This window comes from Balaenoptera borealis, assembly GCF_965194805.1.
Source record: "Balaenoptera borealis genome assembly, chromosome: 16".
Classification (NCBI taxonomy): domain Eukaryota; kingdom Metazoa; phylum Chordata; class Mammalia; order Artiodactyla; family Balaenopteridae; genus Balaenoptera; species Balaenoptera borealis.
The window spans coordinates 82,012,491-82,034,351 of NC_138872.1; the positions used below are offsets into that span (position 1 = coordinate 82,012,491).

Sequence of the window (21,861 nt, forward strand, 5' to 3'; positions counted from 1 at the left end):
GTGGCAGCAGCTATGTACGCGCTGCGATCTCTTCTGCTTCTCCTGTTGTCTCTGTGTCCCGGTCCTGGTCCTGGACCCGGTATCGAGGCAAAGGTCACCCGGAGTTGCACTGAGACCCGGCAGATCCTGGGGGCCCGGGGATATAGCTTAAGCCTACTCCCTCCCGCCCTGATCTCAGGTGAGGAGAAAGAGGAAGACTAGAGAATTGGGGGCGAGGGAGGGGGCGGGGGCCGGTCCCCCCCCATCTCACAATAACTCTTCCCTTTCAGAGTGGCCGTTATAATAATCTTTTCATCTCATAGTAATAATGTCTCTTCTCCTCCGGAACTTCTTTACCAGGATCACAATAACACTCTTGTTCACATAATAGCTCTCTACTCCACCCCCACCCCAGGAATCCCTTTCTAGTAATTAGCACTCCTCTCTGTGTTTCTTTATTCACAGCCCAATTTGTTCCCCTCGCTATTTCCATGAGCCCCTTCTATGACAATACTTTCTTTCTTACCAGGTAATCCCACCCCTCCAAACCCCATTCTTCCCATTGAAGCCATCCTGTAAGTCCTTAGAGGCCTGGGGTGTGCGATGTTAGGCAGGCTACCTAGGACCCTCTGATCACTAAATCGGCCCATCCTTATTTGATCCTATGGCTAGTGGCAGTGGACTTGGGGTGGGTGAGGGGACAATAAGAAGGGGGTAGAGCCAGGTGGGAATGAGGTGGCAGACAATAGAAAAGAAACCAGACAGTTCGAAGAGAAAGGATGGCCCCCAGAGATCAGCAGGAGAAGGAAGGAATTTCACGACACGACTTCCCACCATTCCTTCGTGTCTCCTCTGTCCAGGTGAGCACCTCCGGATCTGTCCCCAGGAGTACACTTGCTGTTCCAGTGAGATAGAGCAGAAGCTGACCTGGGAGACTGAGGCCACCTTCCGAGGCCTGGTGGAAGAGAGCGGCTCCTTCTTGGTTCACACACTGGCTGCCCGGCACAGAAGATTTGATGGTGAGGACCTGGCGTCCCCAAACCTGGCCTCGCACCTCCTCTCTGTGCTCATGACCCGAGCAAGCATCCCGTCCCCGCTCCTGACTCTATCCCTAAGGCACTCTGGGCCTGGCTTAGCCCCCGCATCCCCACCCTAGGCTCTCTCAAGGTCCTGCCCTCCACCCCCAGCCCCAATTTGCCCAGACCTCTAAGAGTTGCTTAATTTCTGACTCGCTTTTCTTTTCTCTCCCCATGCCCATCTCTTCCTGCCTCTGCCTTTTCACTTTTCCGTCCTTCTCTGGCCTTACCCCACCTCACACCCCTTTCTCTGCACTTGCCACAGAGGTTTTTCGGGAGGTGCTCTCGTCAGCCGAGCACTCCCTGTCCCTGCTCTTCCCCCGCTCCTTCGGCCGCCTGTACGCCCAGCACACCCCCTTGTTCAGTGGCCTGTTCTCTCGGCTACGGGACTACTATGAGAGGTCCGGTGAGGGGTTAGATGATGCCTTGGTGGATTTCTGGGCTCAGCTCCTGGAGAAAATGTTCCCCCTGCTGCACCCACAGTACATCTTCTCCCCTGACTACCTGTTCTGCCTCACGCGCCTGGCCTCTTCTGCTGATGACTCTCTGAAGCCTTTTGGGGACTCACCCCGCCGCCTCCGCCTGCAGGTGAGGGGCCCCAAGGCCTGAGCTTCAGCCACCTTTGACCTAGTGACCTCTGAAGTGTGTACTACTCACCTCCAGCCCAATGACCCCCGTTCCATGCCCCAGTCACCCCTGACCCGGTGATCCCTCTATGCGGCATGGCAGCCGTGTCTGACCTGGTGACCCCTATCTTGAGCCCCAGTCATCTCTGCCTGACCCAGTGCTCCTTGGTCTCCTTTAATTGGATGGCCCCCCTTTCTGTGTCCTAGTTTACACAAGTTGCTGACCCACTCGACTGCTCTTGCCTCCCCCCACCCCACCTTTCTGCCAACTCCTCCCTAATCCCAATACCTTGGCTTCCTCTGGTTCAACTAACTGTGAATTAGACACTTAATATTTAAGAAGGATTTTTATTTATAGTCTCTCATTTAATTACCATCATAACTCTAGGAGGTAGATATTAGCATTCCTATTTTACAGATGAGGAAACTGAACTTCCCAGAGGTTAAGGTCTCACAGCCAATAAGTGGTAGAGCTATGTTTCACACCCAGGTCTCCTGGCTTCGGGTTCAGTGTTTGTTCTGATACAAGCCCCTCTCTCTCCAAGCCCTGTAAAATGTAATCCCTCCACCTCTTCCCAAGCCCAGTTCCCCTTGGTCCTTCTAGACTGTGATTCTTTTGATCCTCTTGAACCTGCCTCCAGGGACCACCTGACACTCCTAACCACCCCAAGATAACCCTACAAATCTCACCCCCCTGCTCATCCCCTTGGCGCAGTCTCTTGGTCCCAGTGTTGACTGACCCTCAACAGTCCTGTGGCTTTTCTCACCTTCTTTCCCCTCCCCCAGATAACCCGGGCCCTGGTGGCTGCCCGGGCCTTTATCCAGGGCCTGGAGACCGGAAGAGATGTGGTCAGCGAAACGCTTAAGGTTAGAGGGAGCCTGAGTATGGGCAGGGCCCAGGGAGGGAGACAAGAAGTAGGAGAGGTCCCATGAAGAAGAGTCCGGTGCCAGCTGGCAGGAGAGGCCTGGGGCCTTCCCATATCAGCCTTGAAGCCCTGGCATCCCAGGGTAAATCAGGAAGGCTGGAGTCTCCCTTGTGTCATGACTCATGATCTCCTCCCACCTCTGACCCTCTGATGACTCTTACCCCCTGCCAGCCTCTAGGGGCCTGCTCATCTCCATAGCATCTCTGAGATTGGAGTACTGGCCCTCCTGGTTTTCTCCAGGACCACTTAGCGGCTCCCTCTTCCCTGCTACTGGAGGCCAGATTCCTGGCTTGGCCTTCAAGGCCCTCTCTCGACCGCTCATTCTCTCCCTGACCTCCCAGCCTTACTTCCTGCATCCTCATTCTCCTCCCTCCCCAACCACGATGGGCTCACTCTTGCCCTTGAACCTTTTCTCAGATCCCTCACTGCCCCATCTCTCCCAAGAAGCAGCATCTGCAACCTGGCCCCTAGGAGCCTCCCTCCTCTGATCTGTGGCAGTCCTGGGGTCACTCCTGCTGCCACACGGGGTCATCAGTCCTAGATGTTCAGAGCCTGGGAAAGGTGGGGTGGGGTATTTGATTTCTCTCTGTGCCCAGCACCAGGCTTGGCTGAGGGCAGCCAAGCGTGGATGACACAGGCCTGCTCTCTGCTCCCAGATGCCGCTGTCCGAAGGCTGCAAGCGGGCTGTGATGCGTCTGACAGGCTGCCCCCTTTGTCGGGGGGTCCCCTCGCTGCCACCCTGCCGGGGCTTCTGCCTCAACGTGGCCCACGGCTGTATCGGCAGCCAGGGACTGGATCCTGACTGGGGGGCCTATCTGGGTGAGGGGATTCAGGAAAGCCTGGGAGGGCTGTCTGTGTGGGGGTGGGCAGGGTGGACCAGGGAGGGAGTGTTAAGTGGTACTGAGGGGAGAGGATGAGGAGCGGCTCTTCTCATGTTAGTTTCCCCCATCTAAGACCTGCTGCTTCCCTCCAAGGCCGGGGTCAGGATTTGCGGGAACATCCTACTTCAGTGAGTATCTCCCTGGATGTCCCCTCATTTCACCCTTTCTCTTTTTTTCCCTCTTTCAAGATGGTCTCCTGTTCCTGGCCGAGAAGATCCAGGGCCCCTTTTCCTTTGAGCTAGCAGCACAGTCCGTCGGGGTGAAGATCGCGGAGGGTTTGATGCATCTGCAGGAAAACAGCGTGGGGCTGTCAGCCCAGGTACAGGGGGCCACGAGAAGAGTGGGAGTTGGCGGGAGGACCGGAGAGAGAAGGGTGGAGGGGGAGGCCCCGGGCTGGGGGTACAGTGCGGGGTGTCAGGGAGACACCGTAGGGCCTCTGGATAAACTGGGGTGTCGGGGGCGATTGGAGTATTGGAGTGTGGTTTTTACCGCGGGACGACTGTCTGTGGGGTCTCTTCCCGGTGCCGCAGGTGTTCCAGGAATGCGGGAGCCCCCAGCCGGCGCCGGCCCGCGCCCGCCGTGCCCCAGCCCCCCGGGAGGAGGTGGGCCGGCTCTGGTCGGCGGCGGCGGCGGAGGAGGAGCGGCCCACGACGGCTGCGGGCGCCAGCCTGCCCCGGCTGGTGAGTGGCGGGCGGCAGGCGGGGGGGGGGGGGGGGGGGGCGCAGGCGCGGCGGGGGGTGGGGGGCGCGCGCACCAGCTCCTCCCGGGCTCTCTTTGCGTCCAGGTGTGGGAGCTCCGCGAGCGGCTGGGCCGGGTGAGGGGCTTCTGGGCCGGGCTGCCCCTGACAGTGTGCGGGGACCCCCGCGTGGCTGCGGACCTCTCCCAGGAGGCGGCGCCCTGCTGGACCGGAGCTGGGCGGGGCCGGTGAGAGCCGGGCGGCGGCGGCGGCGGCGGCGGGCGGGCGAGGCGGACTCCGTGGGCGGGGCGGGGCGGGAGCCTCCGGGGCTGCTCTGCTCGCAGGTACCTGTCGCCCGTGGTCGGGGGTCCCCAGGCCGGGCAGATCGACAACCCAGAGCTGGATGCGGAAGCCTCGAGCCCCGACCTCCAGACGCGGAGGCGGCGGCTGCAGCTCCGGGCGGCCACGACCAGGATGAAGGCGGCCGCCCTGGGACGCGACCTGGAGCTGGAGGACTGGGGTGAGGCCCCGGGCCGCCGCGAGGGCCTCGCTCCGCCCGGCTTTCCGCGATTGGACCCGGGCCAACCCGCAGCCCGGCCCCCTGCTTTCTGTAGTCCCTCCCCTGGCGTCTCTCGGTTACTATCCATTCATTGACTCACACGTTTTACACGCACGTATTGAGCGCTTTACTCAAAGGTAGGGGGTAGAGCACCAATGACAGGGTCTCTATCCTTGAGTTCATGGTTCCCTGGGGGAGACACCAAAACACTCTTACAGAACGGTGGGAAGCTCCTAAGAGTGGGCAATGGGTTGGGGGAGACTGGGGAGGGCGGGCAATCCCGGGAGGTGGGGAAGTGGGGTGCGGGCGCCGTGGGGCTGGCTCCCCAAAGTAGAATTTGACAGGGGAGCAAGGCACTGACATCCATTTTTTTTCTCACCCACTGTCTGTCTCTGTCTCTCTTTGTCTCTCCTCCCCCGCTTCCCGTCTGCTCGCTGCTTCTGCGTACGTCTGTTTTCTGTCTTTTCCTGTGTATCCTCTCTCTCCATCTGTCTCTTTTTTGTCTGTCTCGTTGTCTCTTCCTGTCTCTCGTTGCCTTCTCTCATTCTCATGTGTCTGATCTCTCTCCTCACCTTCCTGTCATTCGCTTTCTCCCTCTTCTCACCCTGCCTGCTCCTCCACCCCTCCCCTTTCACTGTTATCTCGAGTCCTCTTCCTCGCTGCCTGTGGCTCTTTCTCTCCCCCTGTCTCCCGCTACCTCTCTTTGCCATCCCTGTCTGTTTGCGATCCTCCCCCTCCCTGCAGAGGACGCTAGCGGCTCTGGAGAGGGACAGCACTATGCAGATGACTGGATGGCTGGGGCAGCAGCTGTGGCCCCCCCGGCCCGGCCTCCTCGCCCTCCTCGAAGGGATGGTGCTGGGGGCAGAGGAGGAGGTGTCATTATCCGCCACAGCCAAGACAAGAGCAGGACTGGAGGAACGTCTGTCGGCTTTCACACCCAACCCCTCCTCATTCTCTTCCTCTCAGCCCTGGCCCTGCTTGGACCTCGATAACTGGGGAGGGGTGCCCTGGCATCAGAAGGGTTCGTGGCCCGTCCCCTCCTCCCCCCTCTGCTGGGTCTGGGGAGGAGTCGAAGGGGGCTGCGGAGAGGGTAGAGAAGGGACTTTTTTGGGTGAATGGCTGGGGCCCCAAATCCAGGAGATTTCCATTGGTGGGTTGGGTTGGGGGTGGGTGTTCACAATATTTATTTTTTCATTTGGTGTCTGGGGAGGAGGGGCCGGGGGTATTTATTTAGGAAGGAGGTGTGGTCTCTCTAACCCAGCCTCTATGGTTAGGCTGCTGGTGAGCCCCAACAGAGAAAAAGGGAGGAGTTTTAGAGTTGCGGGGGGGGGGGGTGGGTTTGAAGGAAGTTGAAGGTAGGGATGGGTGGGGGCACCCGGTCTCAGAAACAGACAAAGCTGGGTGCTTGTGGGGTGCAGGACAGGGGACTAGGATGTCAGGATCTATGGGTCTGGGTTCTATCGAGTTTTTTCAGTATCACTTTCTTAAACTAGAAAAAAGAAAGAAGAAAAAAAAAGCATATCTCATGGCCTCTGCCATCCGCCACATCCTTCACAAGCTTCCCCATTTCATGTTTCAGTGTTCGACTCGATGTTTATTCTATAAATAAATGGCTAATTTATTGGACCCTATGTGTGACTTTCTGTACCTTTAGCCCAGAGCCTCTGTGACCAGCAGTTCATTTCTGCCTGCTTATCTTGGAACCTGTCCCCTGGGATTGAGTTTGGGCAAGCTGTCCACCCTCTGGGTCTGAGCACATTCACCTGCAAAACGGGGAGAATTGCGGGGAGGGGACTGCAAAACTCTTTTGGACCCAAGCCACCGTTAATATTACCACACCACTGACCCTGCCTTCAGGGTCGGGGCCCCAGTTCTCTGTGTCAGCCTTTGGCTACCTTGTCATGTCCTTGACAATGCCTGCTTTCAACTCTTGTCTGTTATTCTCCTTTCTTCTTTCCTTCTTTCCTTTGGTCGCCTGAATGAGTCTTTTGTTCTGCAGAAAGCTGAAAGAAAAAGTATAATTGATTCCTAAGTGCCAAAGGAGGGTAGAACTGGTGTCTTCCAATGGCAGGCTGGGTGCCCTGAAGGAGAGGGAAAGGTGCAGGGAGGGAGAGACCCAGAGACGCGATCAAAGCCGAATCAGCTGCAGAGACTGGCGGGACAAAGGGAGGGAGGGGAGGAGCCTGGGCACTGAGAAAGTTTATGGGGAAAGTTGAGCCGAGCGAGGAACCGGGCGGTGGCTGGAGCAGGCGGGAGGGCCAGACCCCGATTTCCCTGCTGCTCCTCAGGTGGCCTGGTGAGTGGGCATGTGAAGCCGAGGCCTCGGCCAGTGGAGGGACTCTGTAGAGTTTATGGGAGGAGACTTGGGGGGTTTCAGAGAGAGAACCCCAGAGGGAGCCGACCCAGGGCTGGCAACAGACTGAGCAGTCACCAAAGCTGGAGGGAACTGCGGGCTGGAATCGGGGGTAATGGGAGGAGACAGGGATGGATGGAAGGAATAGAAGAAATCTGGACACAGGAGGGAGTCCGGTGAGGGGCTGGATCCTGGAGGCTGGGTTGGGGGAGGAAATTGGGGGATGATGCCAGAGGGGGCGGGTCTCTAGGTGGCAAGTGTGGGTTCTCTGCCTGGGGTCGCTCCGGGCTCGTCCTGGAAGGGGGCCGTCGGGGCTTGGTGGAGGGGCTGCGGGTTGGAATTGAAGGGGCAGGTTTGGACTCCCAGTAGATTGGGAAGCTGGGGCCTGGGAAGGAATTCTGATGCTTGGCGTTCGGGTTTTGTCTCTTTGTGTCGCGGAGTCTCTCTCCAGCCCCACCCTCTCAGTCCCCTCTGGGTGCACTGCTGGGGTTGGAAAGTGGGAATGGGGGTGTGGGGGATCTGGGATCTGGACTTCCTAAACAACCCTACACCCCCCAGGCCCTCTCACACACTGGGCTCTGCCTGGCGCCGAGAGGGAAAGCATACCTGAGCTTAGATGAGCTGGCCGACTCTTATTCTTTACAAAGTTGCTCCTGTGGTTTCACCTCCCTGGGTTCCTAAGCTGGTGCCTTGTCTGGCCCTCATTCCCTCCTTATGGCTTCTCCTCTCAGCCTCAGAATGGGGCTCTTCAGCCCGACTGGTCACAGACAGAGGGGCAGAGGAGGTGGTCAGGGGCCTGGTGATGTCCGTTTCACTGGTCTGAGCGGACTGGTCTGATCCTTCTCCCCCTCCCTTCCAAATCCCTGGGGCTCAGTGAGGAACTGTCAGTGGGGGTTGGAGGGAGCTGCAGGCTGACAGCAGAGAAGCAGTCGTGGGGCACCTAGAAGATCTGGGTGTAGAGAGGGCTCCCCCCTCTGCTGCCCCCCTGCCCGGAATGAGGTCTCAGCTGCAGCAGCAGCAGCAGGAGAGAAGGCTCTACCCCTTCCTTAGACTCTCCTCCTTCCCCCTCGTTTCCCTTTTAGACGCTGACAGAGGCAAAAATCTGCTAACTCAGGGGGCAGACTCAACCGGGGCTGCGAGCAGACCTGGGGAATGAACCCCCGAACTCGAACCGGCGCCTTCCGCGGCTGCACGGCTGTCTCAAGCTGTCTCTGCCTCTGTGCCTGGCCCTTGCCCTGTCCCTCTCTAGTGTCACCCTTCCCTGTGCCACATGGGCCCTCTGTCTCCTACCAGGACCATGCGCCTCTGGGGGCCTCGGAGCCTGGGAGTGGCTCTGGGAGTCTTCATGACCATCGGATTTGCCCTCCAGCTCTGGGGGGGTCCCTTCCAGAGGAGGTGAGTTCTCATCTTGTCCCAACGCCCCACAGATGCCCCCCCCACTTGCTCCTCCCCATCCCACCTGGGGCTGTGACTCTTGGGGACTCAGAGGACGCTCCACGCCCTCGTCCTTGCTCCACAAGACACCCATCCACCTGCTGGTGAGGGACAGGACACTTCCCCTCCCGTCTCTCCCCAGGCTACCTGGGCTGCAGCTCCGACAGTCCTGGGCCTCAACCCCAAGACCAGCTGTTCCATCCTGCCTGCCACGGCAGCGACTCGTGTTCCTGAAGACGCATAAATCCGGGAGCAGCTCTGTGCTGAGTCTACTTCACCGCTACGGGGACCGACACGGGCTGCGCTTCGCCCTCCCCGCCCGCTACCAGTTCGGCTACCCAAAGCTTTTCCAGGCCTCTCGGGTCAAAGGCTACCGCCCTCAGGGTGGAGGCACCCAGCCCCCCTTCCACATCCTCTGTCATCACATGAGGTTCAACCTGAAAGAGGTGAGGAGTGTCGAGGGGGTGGGCAGGACTGGTGAGAGATGGGCTCATGCCTGTAGCCAAGACCACCAGGGGAGGAGACCCCAGGCCTGGAGGCTCCCCAGGCATCCCCTCACCCAAGAGTTGGGCATGGGGGCCACAAAGGTGAGTCCTGCTGCCCCCTCCTCAGCTGTCCCTCCCTCAGAATTTTCTGGCAGCCAAAGTTCTGCCCTCTCCTATCTAGAGTTTACTGCAGTCTCTCTCCTTGACCAATTTATCCTGCTGGCATCAGTGTCCCACCAACTCTGACCCCACCCCAACCCTCCCTCCAGGTGCCCTGGCCCTTCCTGGCCCCTTCCATTGGCACTACCAGGGCCCTGCGCAGTCACTGCCTTCTGACCTGTCTGCATCTCACTCCCCTCACCACATCTGCCAGATTTTGAGGATCAGCTACATGCCAAGCCCCAGTCCCAGCCCCACCCCCAACCCCCCGAGCCTCAGTTCTAAAGGAGGAGATGAGTGCACGTACTCACAGGTCATCCGTACACACACACACACACACACACACACGAACCTCTTGGAGGAAGAAAATCAATGGGCAAATGAACACATACAGGGAAAGAGCGAACTTTCACTGAAGACTTCTTGGGTGCTGGGTAGTCATCTTACCATCGTCCTGCCAGGAAGGCATTATAAGTGTCTCCACTACACAGATGAGGAGGTTGAATCTCAGAGAGGCTAAGTGACAGGGCTCTGTTAACGGAAAGCGACAGAGCTAGCATTTGAACCCAGGCCCAGCTGCTCCAAAGTCAAAGCGCCTTCTGTGGGCTGTGTGCGTGTGTATGTGTGTTTGTATTTGGAACTGTGGGGAGAATATTCATCAAAAGAGGTGGGGCTTTGTGGAGAGGTGGGTTTTATAGGAAAGGGTGGACATGACTTTGTAGTAAGGAAAATATCAGGTGTTCTTAGAGCAAAACATCTTAAAGACATGATGTCAGTGGTGTGTGTGCGTGTGTAGGTGGTAGAACTTCAGTGGTGGCTGCAAAGGCAGTCCTGTTGGAGCCGGAGCTGGAGAAAGCAGCTGAGCAGCATGAATGTGATCTAATGGGAAGCGAGGGGGCACTGCTGGGAGTGAGGCGAGGGCAGCGATCACTGAGGCAGGTTCCTCTGGCGTTTAGGATGATCGTCACCACCCCTCACTACCTCCCATGTTCCCCACACTTCCACATCCTTCAAGGTAAGTGTTAACCCAGATTTATTGATGGAGGCTCTGAGAAGGCTCTGAGAAGTTCGATGACCTGCCCAAAGTTACACGGTTGGTAAATGGCTGAATTGGGATTTTATTCCAGGTCCATCTGATGCCACAGACTGTTCTCTGCACTGTTCCCCTATGCCTTCAAAGAGACATACAGCTCACAGGCTCGCCCTGCAGGCATGCCCACATCGGCAGAGCAGACTGGAAGACTCGTCAGGGAGTCAGGTTCAATGACAGAGGTCATGTTCAGAGGCGGAAACCCTTCAAGGAGCCCCAGAGCTGGGTTCTGGCATGGATCTGCCTGCAGGACCACGCCAGGGTGTGGCTCAGCCCAATTCCCACCTTCCTTCTTGCCGAGAAGTGGGATCACACATCCCAGGCCTCAGAGCAGCACCCTACCGAGTGGCCATGGCTCCCCAGTGCCCATTCCAGGGGTGTCTCTTGCTCTGCAAGATGCCAAGGAGCCCCAGGAGTGCCCTGTCCTTCGGCCATCCTGGGCTTGGCCTGCCCAGCTGACGCCTATACCTGAGACAGTGTTAAGACTGCTCTGTCTCCTCCCTATTTGCTGCCAGTGATCCTCCTGAGGAGGCCTGAGGCCAGCTCCTTTCTTGGAGTTGTGACAAAGAGTCCCAGGGTAGGCACTTAGGTTTTTGTTGGAGAAGTGAACACAAAGCTTGATTCCTAGAAGTGTTACTGACCAAGGCAGACAGAAAGGCCCAAGGAAGTTAATGTTCTCCAGGAGCTTCCCATGTTCCAGGTTCCTTCCTATCCTATCTCATGTAACCTCCATGATCACTTGGGAAGGAAGGTATGATGGATCCCTGTTTTGCAGATAAGCAAATTGAGTCTCAGAGACGGTAAGTACCTTACCCAAGATCTATATAGCTGGTGAAGGAAGCTGGGGGTTCCCAGCAGAGCTGTCAGAAGGAGGTTGCAGGAGGCTGGCGGATCAGTGGGCACTGGGTTTGCTCTTAGTTTCTTCCTGGCCTAGTTTTCTCTCCCTATGTCTGTTTCCTCTTCTCTACAGGTACTTCAGGTCATGCCTTCTGACAGCTTCTTCTTTTCCATTGTCCGAGACCCAGCGGCTCTGGCCCGCTCTGCCTTCTCCTACTATAAATCCACATCATCGGCTTTCCGCAAATCACCGTCCTTGGCTGCCTTCCTGGACAATCCCCGAGCCTTCTACCAGCCCGGGGCCCGTGGGGACCACTATGCACGCAACTTGCTATGGTTTGACTTTGGCCTCCCCTTTCCCCCAGAGATGAGGACCAAGAGAGGGAATCCTCATCCCCCCAGAGATCCCAACCCGCCACAGCTGCCTTCCGGTGTTGGCGCGCGAGCCCACACCTTGGATCCCAATGCTCTCTTCCATCCCGTTCCCACTGTTGCTGATGGTCACAGCCAGACGTCCAGCTCTGCCTCTTTAGATTTGGGGTCTTCATCCTTCATCCAGTGGAATCTGGCCTGGCTGGACTCTGTCTTTGACCTGGTCTTGGTGGCCGAGTACTTTGACGAGTCATTGGTCCTGCTGGCCGATGCCCTGTGCTGGGGTCTAGATGATGTGGTGGGCTTCATGCACAACGCTCAGGCTGGAGGTGGGCAGGGCGGAAGTGCTGTCGGCGATGGGGGACTGACTGCTGAGGACAGGCAGCTGTCTGCACGGGCCCGAGCCTGGAACAACCTGGACTGGGCTCTCTATGTTCACTTCAACCGCAGCCTGTGGGCCCGGATAAAGCAATACGGCCAGAGCCGGCTGGACAGTGCTGTGGCGGCGCTCCGGGCTCGCCGAGAGGCCCTGGCTAAACACTGTCTGGTGGGGGGAGAGGCTTTAGACCCCAAGTACATCACTGACCGGCGGTTCCGCCCTTTCCAGTTTGGGTCAGGTAAGGTTTTGGGTTACGTGCTTCGGAGTGGCCTGAGCCTCCAAGACCAGGAGGAGTGTGGGCGCCTGGCTACCCCTGAGCTACAGTACAAGGACAAGCTAGATGCCAAGCAGTTCCCCCCAGCAGTCTCTGTGCCCCTCAAGACTTCAAGGCTACCCTCCCCCTAGGCATCAGACCACTGAGTCTTAGGCTGAAAAGCAGCTGAGCCACAGGGGCACAGTGATGAGTGTGGGGCAGCCAGATGCCCTTTCTGCTTCCCCCAGAGACCATGTCTGCTCCCCAAAGGACCAGTGGAACTTTGCACGGATGTGGGCCCCATGTCCTCCAGCCTGTGCCGAGGAATCCTAGTCCTAGAAGCATCCTCCCCCCCATCTTGCCCCTTCCCCTTTCCAGCACCTCGCCCCCCCCACCCCAGGTCCAAACAGCACTCTCAAAGCCCCCCTGGAGGAGCAAACCATGGAGTACGGCAGAGATTGTTTGGGACACAAGGGATCAGAATAATGCGTCCACCTCTCTATGAAATATTTGTTACTGGGCTATACTCATTTCACTATGAAATGTTTGTTGAATGAATAAATAATTTGAAACTTTGACCTGCTCTATATAGGGCGGAAGGGAAGGGGACGGAGCATCTTCCTGGGAGAAACGGGGTTGGAGGGCGTTCTTTTCATAGTTCTTCTCTAAGAAAGGGGTCTGTCTGCAGTCTCACCTAAACCCTTCGTGCAGCAGCCTAACCACAGGCACACGCCGCTCCTCTTGTCCAAAATCCGGTCGCCCACAAATTGCGGCGCCTCCGGGGCCACGCCCCTTACCTTCCGCTTCCGGTGTCTCTCCAGTCATTCGGCCCAGCACCCCGGTTCCGGCCCCACGGGGTCTCGGTTCCGGGCTCGTTGCCCCGGTTCCCGGCCCCGGCTGGTCTGTCGGGCCGGTCCGGCCGCGCGCAGCACCGGTCGGGGCTCGGGGCTCTCCGGGCCCACCCCAGCGGCCCCCTCGCCCTCCGCCGGCCACGGCCCACCTCGCTCCCCAGCCCGCGCCGCCCTCGCCGCCCATGGAGTCCCAGTGCGACTACTCGATGTACTTCCCGGCCGTGCCGCTGCCGCCACGCGCGGAGCTGGCGGGGGACCCGGGCCGGTACCGGGCGCTGCCCCGGCGCAACCACCTCTACCTGGGGGAGACTGTCCGCTTCCTGCTGGTGCTGCGCTGCCGGGGCGGCGTGGGGTCCGGCGCCGGAGGCGGCCCGGGCTTGGGCTCCCGAGGGGCCTGGGCAGAACTGGCGACCGCGCTGGCCGCCCTGGCCTCGGTCAGCGCCGGAGGGGCGCCCGTGGGCGGTGGCTCCGGCGACCAGGATCCCGAACCCCCGGGGGGCGGGGACCCTGGTGGTGGGGGGTTGTTTCGAGGCTGCAGCCCCCTCCTCACCCACGGCCCGGGCCCTGCTACCTCAGGGGGAGCGACCACGGTGAGGAGCTCGGGGCGACACGGCACAGGGCGAAGGGGCGGTCTGCTGGGCTCCAAAGACCGGAGGGGAGAGGGACGCTGGAGGGAAGCGGGAGGCCGATGACGGGTGAGGAGAGGGGAGGGCGAGAACCACGTACCGCAGATCTTAAAGGGAACGCTGGCGCTGCGGGCGGCCTTGACTCTTCTGACCTCTTCACCCTTTTCACAACCCAGCTGCCTGTGGAGGAACCAATTGTGTCCACAGATGAGGTCATCTTCCCACTCACCGTTTCACTGGATAGACTGCCCCCAGGGACACCTAAGGCCAAGGTAAGGCTGGCACGGGGTGAAGCTGTTGTCCTAATTCAGACGCCCTTTCTGAGGCTGGCCGTGTGTCTCTCCTCTCGACTGTGGTCCCGTGTCTCCTGTGCTCAGATTGTAGTGACCGTGTGGAAGCGGGAGGTTGAGGCACCAGAGGTCAGAGATCAAGGCTACCTGCGCTTGCTGCAGACCCGATCTCCTGGGGAGACCTTCCGGGGCGAGCAGAGCGCTTTCAAGGCCCAAGGTGGGGAGGAAAATGCAGAGAGGAAATGCTGGAGTCTGGAATTTGGGGGACAGTGGAGGGGTGATACTGGCAAGTGCCCAAGCTGGAGAGAAGAGCAAGATTAGAACTGTGGGTTGGAATGAGGCTCACCCAGCCCGTCATCTCTTGCCTCCGCCCCCTCCTGCAGTGAGCACCCTGCTGACTCTGCTGCCCCCTCCGGTTCTGAAATGCCGCCAGTTCACTGTGGCTGGAAAACACTTGACGGTGCTCAAGGGTGAGCAGATTGGCGGCTCAGGTCTTGGGGAGCAGCAAGGGCACTGACTGGGTGTCAGTTACTCTGGTGGGGATAGATCCATTTTAGGGGGGATAAAGGTGGGGTCCAGAGGGTCCAGATACTCTGAGCTGAGCTGGTTCCCTCCGACAGTGCTGAACGGCTCCTCCCAGGAGGAAATTTCCATCTGGGATATCCGCATTCTCCCAAACTTCAATGCCAGTTATCTGCCTGTCATGCCCGATGGCTCTGTGCTGCTGGTGGACAATGTCTGGTGAGGTCCTGGGGAGGGACAGGGCCGCACAGTGGTGGGGATGGGGTCAGGGCCGAGAGCTCTGGCGTGGAAAGATCCAGTTCTGGTCCCTTTCTTCTGAACTAGTCACCAATCTGGGGAAGTCTCCATGGGCTCCTTCTGCCGGCTCCCTGGTACCTCTGGCTGCTTTCCCTGCCTGCTTAGTGCTCTGGAGGAACACAACTTCCTGTTCCAGCTCAGAGGGGGTGAGCAGCCCCCTCCAGGGGCCAAGGAGGTGAGTATAAGGGACTGGTGTGTTCAGGAGAAAGGGTGAGAAAATGCAGTGGGAGGAAGAGGCCAGGGGCTTGACTAAGGGGAGAGGGAACCTCTGACACATGTGATGTCTCCCTTTGTCCCTCTGGCAGGGCCTAGAAGTTCCCCTGATCGCTGTGGTTCAGTGGTCCACGCCGAAGCTGCCCTTTACCCAGAGCATCTATACCCACTACCGGTGAGTTTGTGGGACACCCCCCCCCGGCCCCCCCTGGGCACCATCCTGTTCATCTTTGTTTCGAGACACACACATCCTGCTTTCCTCTCTCTCTCACTGCTTCTAGCCTGCCCAGCATCCGCCTGGACCGCCCGTGCTTTGTGATGACTGCTTCTTGTGAGTCGCCTGTTCGGACCTACGAGCGTTTCACTGTCACCTATACGCTGCTCAACAATCTCCAAGACTTCCTTGCTGTGAGGCTCGTGTGGACGCCGGAGCACGCCCAGGCTGGTAGGTGGCTGCCAAGCCTAACCTTGTCCCGAAGGGAGGGGAAGGGAAGCAGTCACAGAGATGGGTGACTGTGGCCACTGCTTCGGCTCTGAACCGGGGTGGTCTCCATGGTGTCACAGTGGAGAGTTTAGAGAGGCCGCGGGGCAGAGTGATTTTAAGGGCCTTGACACTGGAGCTGGGCTCCCTGGTATGTTTGACTTGTCCCTCTCCCACTTCTTAGCTGTGTGACCTCTGGTAGGTTACTTAACCTCTCTGAGCCTCAGACTTCTCATCTCTCAAACGGAGATAATAATACCTCGTGGGGCTGTTACAGCGACTTAGTGAGTTGATATTATGTGAAGTGGTTGGAATAGATCTCAATACACAGTATTAGCTATCGTCATTTATAAAATTCAGCAAACAATAGCGTATACTCAGTTTACTCCACAGAGTGGCTCTGAGGATCGAACAAGACTGGGCTCGTGAACGCCCTCTGCAAACTGAGGAACACCATACAGATGTGTTTCCCAGCCCCCGTTTCTGTCCCCCAGGAAAGCAGCTGTGTGAGGAGGAGCGCCGGGCCATGCAGGCAGCCCTGGACTCCATCGTCTGCTATACACCCCTCAACAACCTCGGCTTTTCCCGGAAGGGCAGCGCGCTCACCTTCAGTGTGGCCTTCCAGGCTCTGAGGACGGGGCTCTTCGAGGTGGGCTGGTGGGGGCCAGGTTGTGTGCTGGGTGAGGCAGAGCGTCAGGTGGAAGGAGTCAGGGCCGCTGGCTTCTGTGGCTGAAGCATAATGGGTGGTGCTACAAAGCCGCGCGGAGGGAAGGTGGAATTTAGATCCGACTTCGGCCTGTCAAGTGGGGAAGATGACCTGAAAGGAGGTCGGGGGCCTGGAAGCCGAGCTGGGTGGCTGATCCATGTCTCCCTACCCCAGCTGAGCCAGCACATGAAACTGAAGCTGCAGTTCACCGCCAGCGTGTCCCACCCTCCGCCCGAGGCCCGGCCTCTCTCTCGCAAGAGCAGCCCCAGCAGCCCTGCCGTCCGGGACTTGGTCGAGAGGCACCAGGCAAGCCTGGGCCGCTCTCAGTCCTTCTCCCACCAACAGCCCTCCCGCAGCCACCTCATGAGGTACGGAACCGCGGGAGGGGTGCCAGTTGACTTGGTAGAGGCCGGAGTTGGAGAGGGAGCAGGAAGGGGCCCTGGGTCCAACCAGAGCTCATAGCCTCTGCCTTCCCCCAGGTCGGGCAGCGTGATGGAGCGCAGGGCCATCACGCCCCCCGTGGCCTCCCCTGTCGGCCGCCCCCTCTACCTGCCCCCGGACAAGGCTGTGCTCTCTCTGGACAAGATCGCCAAGCGCGAGTGCAAGGTCCTGGTGGTGGAGCCCGTCAAGTAGCACCGTCCGGCTCTCCTCCCTCTCACACTCCTGGAAATCAACAGCCCCCGGAGCGGTGCTCCCTCCAGGCTGTGCCTCCCCTGGGATGCCTCCCACCGAGGGTGAGGAGGCCCTGCAGGGCCGCCTGTCTGTGTCTGCTGATGAGGGACGAGGGAAGAAGCTGTGAAACGGACAGGGATGGCTGCGGCGTGAAGCCAACAGTATTTCCCGGACCTCCTGGTGGGGCTGGCCCCACCCCTCGGCCAAGGCAAGGGCTCCAGGAGCTCCCTTGCCCCCTGCCTTGCACCCTGGTTCTAAGTTTACAAAGTGTTTTCTTCGTTCCTTTAAGTTGTCTTCCCTGCCTCTGACATTCCCTCCCTCCCTCCCACCCGCAGGGCTGAGATCAGAGGGTGGTGATGGTAAAGGGACCCGACAATGACATGACCCTCCTGTCTCAGGTCCGGGGAGAGAGCTTGGTGGCCTCCCCTCGCCCTCATGTTTACGTTTGCAGTTTGAAGCACTTTATGTGGGGTTTTTTGGTTTTTGGGGTTTTTTTTTTTTTGATTTGTCTGTTCCTGTAACTTATTCTCCAACTACTGCTTCCAACTGAAATAAGACTATTAAATGCCTGTTCAGGAGGGAGAAGAATGACTGTTCTTTGTGTGTTGGTGGCAGGAGCAGAGACCCAGGGGCTCAGAAAGATTCCCTTCAGCATGTACACCAAGTAGCTCCCCTCAGCTCCCTTCCCACCCATTTTGTTTTCTTCTGAGTCCCAGTTTTAGATGTCTAGAGGTGGCCTTGCTCCACTCCTCTGGGCTGAGGCCCTAGAAGCTGGAAGACACATGGGGTGTGACCCTCCTCCCCCAATACACACGACACATCCCTGGGCCTGGGAACATCAGACTCACGTTTATTAGGAGGGAAGGTGAGGAGAGGGAGGTCCCCTCGCCCTCACTCTCCTTAACATAGTACAGAGTCCCCAAGCCTCTGCCCTTCCCGGTAGGGGTGAGGAAGTGGGTGAGCAGACAGCCTTAGTTCTAATGGCAATCAAGAGAGAGGCAGGCGGAGGTTTGCGTCTTCCTCATCACAGAGGCTCACGGCCCCATCCACCTCTGCCCCTCGCCCTCTGGCAGGCTCACACGTCAAGGGGCTCCCGGCCTCGGTTCTGCCTCTTCACCACAAACACCCTCTGTCCCGACACGGTCACCAGCAGCGTGTGTTCTCCAAAGACCACTGGAGGGGAGACACACCTTCCCCCGCCCCGGGAGAGGGAAGGGAGCAGAGAGTTAGTGGGGTGTGAAGGCCTCCCTGGGGGTCACACACAAACTGGCTGGGCTCCAAAGCCAAAGAAATTTGACAGTTCCAAGCTCAGAGATTTGAAGATGGGAGGTCTCCATTAAATCCCCTTCCTTCTCTTGCTTTCTCATAATTCTGATGCAGGGGTGAATACCAAGGGGAACAGAGTGGCCAGAACGAGGGACCCCAGGGAGGTGGTGGGCGGCTGGTAGGAGATAGGTGCTTTTCCCTGAGAAGAATAGCCTCGGGGAGCAGCTCCCCCCAACACTGTCACCAGGGCCAGGGGCTCACCCGACAGGCGCTTGAAGGGTACGTTCATGCTGTGGTGCAGCCGGAAACCGCAGGCCGTGCTGACCAGCTCAGAGATGGCGCTGGCTGCCTGCTCGTCATTCTCTAGATCCCCAGAGGACTGCATGCAGACAGAGGAGGGAGGATGGCAGGAATTAGGGAACAGCATTGGGAGAGAATTCCAAGGACACTTTGGCTCTAGCACTTGTAACCTGCCTCCACTTTCCAATACCCCAAGGTCACCCCCGGTTTTGGAAAGACCCACCTAAAAACTGCCCTGTGATGTTGTTGCCCCTCTTGATGCCATCCTGTTTGTCATCCTTAAAATACCGGGCTTCCTCCCGGGAAGCAGTGACTCTCATCCATTTCTTTACTGACGCTGTTTTCTTAATCCCTGAATCTTGATTTCTCTCCCTGTTCCCACTTATTTGATAAAACCACATTCTCAAACATCAGTGCCCACCCACCACAGACTTGTTCCAGGTGCCATCTTTTCCTCAGTCTTCCCGTTTGTTGCCCTGTCTGCAGAATCTGAAACATAAACATCCCCTTTGTCCCTGAACCCCTTCCTACTACCTAGCCCTTGGGTAATGATGTCACAGTGGCCTGGGCTTCCTCTTTTCTCGTGATGATCTCAACTTCCTCTTCCTACCTCCTCAATATGGGCCTCCCACTGAGTCAAATTCAGCACCCTTTGCTCTTTTGGACATTCTGTACCTCAGTTACCTCATCTGTAAACTGGGGACAACGATACCTATCTTATGGGCTTGTTGTGAGGCTTACGAGAGCATATTAGCAAGATGCTTAGAATAACTCCTAGCATTATATATTTAATTGCTATTATTCTATATCAAACTCAGTGTTTAAAGTTGAGCCACCAAAATTCCCCTTACCTCTCCCCCTCCCCAATCAACTTCTTAAGTCCCTGTTTGTTAAGGCACCATCATTCTAGGCTTGAGTTCAAAGTCTTACAGCATGGAAAAGTTATCTCCTCTATTACCTATCTCTAGTCATTACGAAGACATATTGATCCTTCCTTTAAAAATCTCTTCTCTCCTTGCTCCTTCTCACTGCCACCAGCTGTTTCATACCTAGATTTCGGCAACAGCATCCCTGCTTCTGAATCCCGCCCCTTCTGGCTCATCTTTACACCTAATAGAACAATTCCACTCAATCACTTCATCAGCTCATGTTTCTGTTCAAAAACCCTTCAAAGCTCCTATTACCCCCCAAGATTAATCCACAGGTGTTAACCCAGCCTTGAAAGTCCTCCACAATCAGATCTTTCCTTACCATATCCTCTTCTTCACTCAAACATTTCCAAATCTTTTCAACATAAACCCACCAGCAATTCAGACAGGCTGATGTCACACTCCTGCAAATATGTCCACCTCCCAGCCCTGAATATGCTCTTTCTTTTCTGCCTGTTCACAACCATCCATCTTTTAAGGCCAGCTGAATTCTTGCCTCTTCCATGAAAGTTTCCTTGCCAAAACACAAGTTATAACACGAACGGCTGAATCCTTCACTCTCTGGACTCCTTCAGTTACCTTTACCACGTGCAATACTTTGAACTTTTAACCTTAAGCCTTGTCTCTCTAGCTAGATTGAAAACTTCTAGAGAGCCGACACTATATTGTACTGCAGAACAAAATACCAAGCCTCTTCAATAAATACCAAATAAAGACATACTCAAGAATAACTCAGGTAATGTCAGTTATCAACAAACCTGTAACTAGTCTGACTTTGGTAAAGTCAGTAAACCTCTTTTACCTCAAAACAGTTACAGGACTAAGATTCCAGAGATAGATTAATTGATTTAATCCCTGAATTTAATTCCTATATGCCAGGCATGACACCAGGTAAAGATCAAGAACAGAGACAAATCAGGCTAAACTGGGCAACATTAGAAGGCATCATCGGGCGATGTGTATTGGAGGAGCCCCCCCACCCTTTTCCAGAACGCACCGCCAGCACTGCGCCTTCACTCAGCACCAGGTAGCCGAGCTGGTCTGGGATTCGCTCCAGCCCCTGGGTCAGTGCAGAAGTCTAGTGGGTAAAGATGCAATCAGTGAGCAGCAGGCCAAGAGGACAGCCCTTGGCAAACCCAAGTCTCTCTCTTGACAATGGCCCCCCAGGCCTCTTTCCCCAGCCAGGGCCCTTCCAGAACCTCTTCCCTCTACATGGCCTTCAACACTGATCTTCCTGAGCCTCCATCAGTCCTCACTCTCTGCCCCTGGGCTCCACCGGCCTTCCACACCCCACCTTTGCTACCCCACGGACAACTCCCCTCAGCCCGGTCTCCAATTCCACCTGTGGCCCGCCGCTCCCCCTCAGATTACTCCCCAGCCTCTACACACCCTCCCACCGACCCCTGCTCAGCCCTCTACGTCGCCACCCCTCCATCTCCATTCCCTCTCGGTCCCGGGGCGGATAGGAGGTGTGGGCGGAGTGCAGGCTCAGGACTGGGCGACCAAAGAGATGGGGGGGCAGGGACACCGAACCCCCGGCGCGTAGTCCCGCGCATGCGTCTTCACTCACCATCGCAGCCTTAGGTGCTGGGGGGCGCTCACTGCCAGACGTAGCTTCCGGCTCCAGTCCCAGGTGACGTGATTCCACCCGGCGGTCTCCTCCTCCTGCCTTGCACCGCCCGATTTGAGTCCCGCCCCCAGAATGCGGATTGGAGAGTGGCTACGTCATCAGACTGACTCTGCCAGTGTGGAGCGCCGCTTCCCGGAGACGCACGCGGATTGGCCGCAGACCCTCTTTAACATTCATCTCCTCTTCCCTCAACCCCAAAGGGCCTAGATGGGGGGGGCATGTCGGCGGAGGGGCGGGCCTGGGGGGGCGGGGCCGGAGGGAGGAGGTTGGGCTAAGGGTTTGCGCCTGCGCACACAGGCGGCCCGGGCTCCACCTAGGGCTAGACCGCCCGCAGTGGGACAGTGAGAGAATAGAGTGAAAAAACGTGAAATGCAGATGAAGAGCTATTCAAATGCTACTCTTGTGCCTACTGCGGGCAGCTCTCTAAGACAGGAATTTGTTCCCAAAATGGTTTTTTGTCCCGGGATTCTGTAAGAAACGGTGTGATGGTGCATTGATCCTCGCTAGCCAAGGCAGCTGCAATACTGAATATTCTCTGCCAGGAATAATTAGAAAATGACCTTGGAGTCATTTTTAAATATATGAGTGTCATAGAAATTTTTTGTTTTAATTTAAATAGGTTTTAGGCCTGCTGCAATATTAATGTGCGTGAGGGAAAATGATAAGTAGTAATAAAACAGTAAATACTTGATGAGGATGTGGAGAAATTGGAGCCCTCATACATTGCTGGCAAGAATGTAAAATGGTGCAGTTCCTGTGGGAAACAGATTGACGGTTCCTCTAAAAGTTAGATATAGAGTTACTATATTTATAAATGAAAATTAGATGTAGAAAAGTTAAATATGACCTAAAAATTCCACTCCTAAATACGTACCTAAGAGGATTGAAAACATACATTCACACAAAACTTGTACACAAATGTTTCTAACAGCATTATTGATAATAGCCCCGAAATGGAAACAACCTAAATATCCATAAACTGAAGACTGGATA

At 57.0% G+C, this 21,861-nt stretch overlaps 5 protein-coding genes across 12 annotated transcripts; 3 read left to right on the top strand and 2 right to left on the bottom strand.

The window, feature by feature from the left end:
• Positions 1–12: 12 nt before the first annotated feature.
• GPC2 (glypican 2) lies at positions 13–5,744 on the top strand (the record flags this gene model as incomplete). Its single annotated transcript, XM_082361369.1, has 10 exons — positions 13–178; positions 840–998; positions 1,321–1,643; positions 2,468–2,548; positions 3,264–3,426; positions 3,677–3,807; positions 4,019–4,168; positions 4,273–4,412; positions 4,509–4,684; positions 5,468–5,744. 10 exons carry the CDS (start codon positions 13–15, stop codon positions 5,713–5,715), a joined length of 1,737 nt encoding a protein of 578 aa, XP_082217495.1. The 3' UTR covers positions 5,716–5,744.
• A 146-nt stretch (positions 5,745–5,890) lies between these two features.
• LOC309613890 (uncharacterized protein) lies at positions 5,891–13,744 on the bottom strand (the record flags this gene model as incomplete). 5 transcript variants are annotated; one of them, XR_014235926.1, is made up of 5 exons in its annotated part: positions 5,891–6,486; positions 6,619–6,726; positions 7,683–7,833; positions 9,602–9,685; positions 12,780–12,897. XR_014235926.1 is itself a non-coding variant. In XM_082361404.1 (4 exons), 4 exons carry the CDS (start codon positions 13,118–13,120, stop codon positions 6,483–6,485), a joined length of 537 nt encoding a protein of 178 aa, XP_082217530.1. In that variant the 3' UTR covers positions 5,891–6,482. The 5 variants fall into 5 exon arrangements, 1 of the variants encoding a protein (XP_082217530.1); XR_014235927.1 differs by lacking the exons at positions 9,602–9,685; positions 12,780–12,897 and adding an exon at positions 8,658–8,786; XM_082361404.1 differs by lacking the exon at positions 7,683–7,833 and having other exon boundaries at positions 12,780–13,120.
• GAL3ST4 (galactose-3-O-sulfotransferase 4) lies at positions 6,748–12,663 on the top strand. 2 transcript variants are annotated; one of them, XM_082361384.1, is made up of 4 exons: positions 6,748–7,019; positions 8,159–8,471; positions 8,653–9,097; positions 11,215–12,663. In XM_082361384.1, exons 2-4 carry the CDS (start codon positions 8,347–8,349, stop codon positions 12,235–12,237), a joined length of 1,593 nt encoding a protein of 530 aa, XP_082217510.1. In that variant the 5' UTR covers positions 6,748–7,019; positions 8,159–8,346; the 3' UTR covers positions 12,238–12,663. The 2 variants fall into 2 exon arrangements, with proteins under 2 accessions (XP_082217510.1, XP_082217511.1); XM_082361385.1 differs by having other exon boundaries at positions 6,751–7,019; positions 8,653–8,956.
• TRAPPC14 (trafficking protein particle complex subunit 14) lies at positions 13,119–17,331 on the top strand (the record flags this gene model as incomplete). Its single annotated transcript, XM_082361368.1, has 11 exons — positions 13,119–13,526; positions 13,739–13,834; positions 13,940–14,069; positions 14,236–14,322; positions 14,473–14,593; positions 14,699–14,846; positions 14,977–15,059; positions 15,166–15,329; positions 15,860–16,014; positions 16,246–16,439; positions 16,551–17,331. 11 exons carry the CDS (start codon positions 13,119–13,121, stop codon positions 16,702–16,704), a joined length of 1,740 nt encoding a protein of 579 aa, XP_082217494.1. The 3' UTR covers positions 16,705–17,331.
• A 246-nt stretch (positions 17,332–17,577) lies between these two features.
• LAMTOR4 (late endosomal/lysosomal adaptor, MAPK and MTOR activator 4) lies at positions 17,578–21,006 on the bottom strand. 3 transcript variants are annotated; one of them, XM_082361406.1, is made up of 4 exons: positions 20,809–21,006; positions 20,236–20,316; positions 18,271–18,388; positions 17,578–17,933 (listed from the first exon to the last, which is right to left on the bottom strand). In XM_082361406.1, exons 1-4 carry the CDS (start codon positions 20,809–20,811, stop codon positions 17,887–17,889), a joined length of 249 nt encoding a protein of 82 aa, XP_082217532.1. In that variant the 5' UTR covers positions 20,812–21,006; the 3' UTR covers positions 17,578–17,886. The 3 variants fall into 3 exon arrangements, with proteins under 3 accessions (XP_082217532.1, XP_082217531.1, XP_082217533.1); XM_082361405.1 differs by having other exon boundaries at positions 17,578–17,916; positions 20,809–20,965; XM_082361407.1 differs by lacking the exon at positions 20,236–20,316 and having other exon boundaries at positions 17,578–17,916; positions 20,809–20,928.
• Between the last annotated feature and the right edge of the window lie 855 nt (positions 21,007–21,861).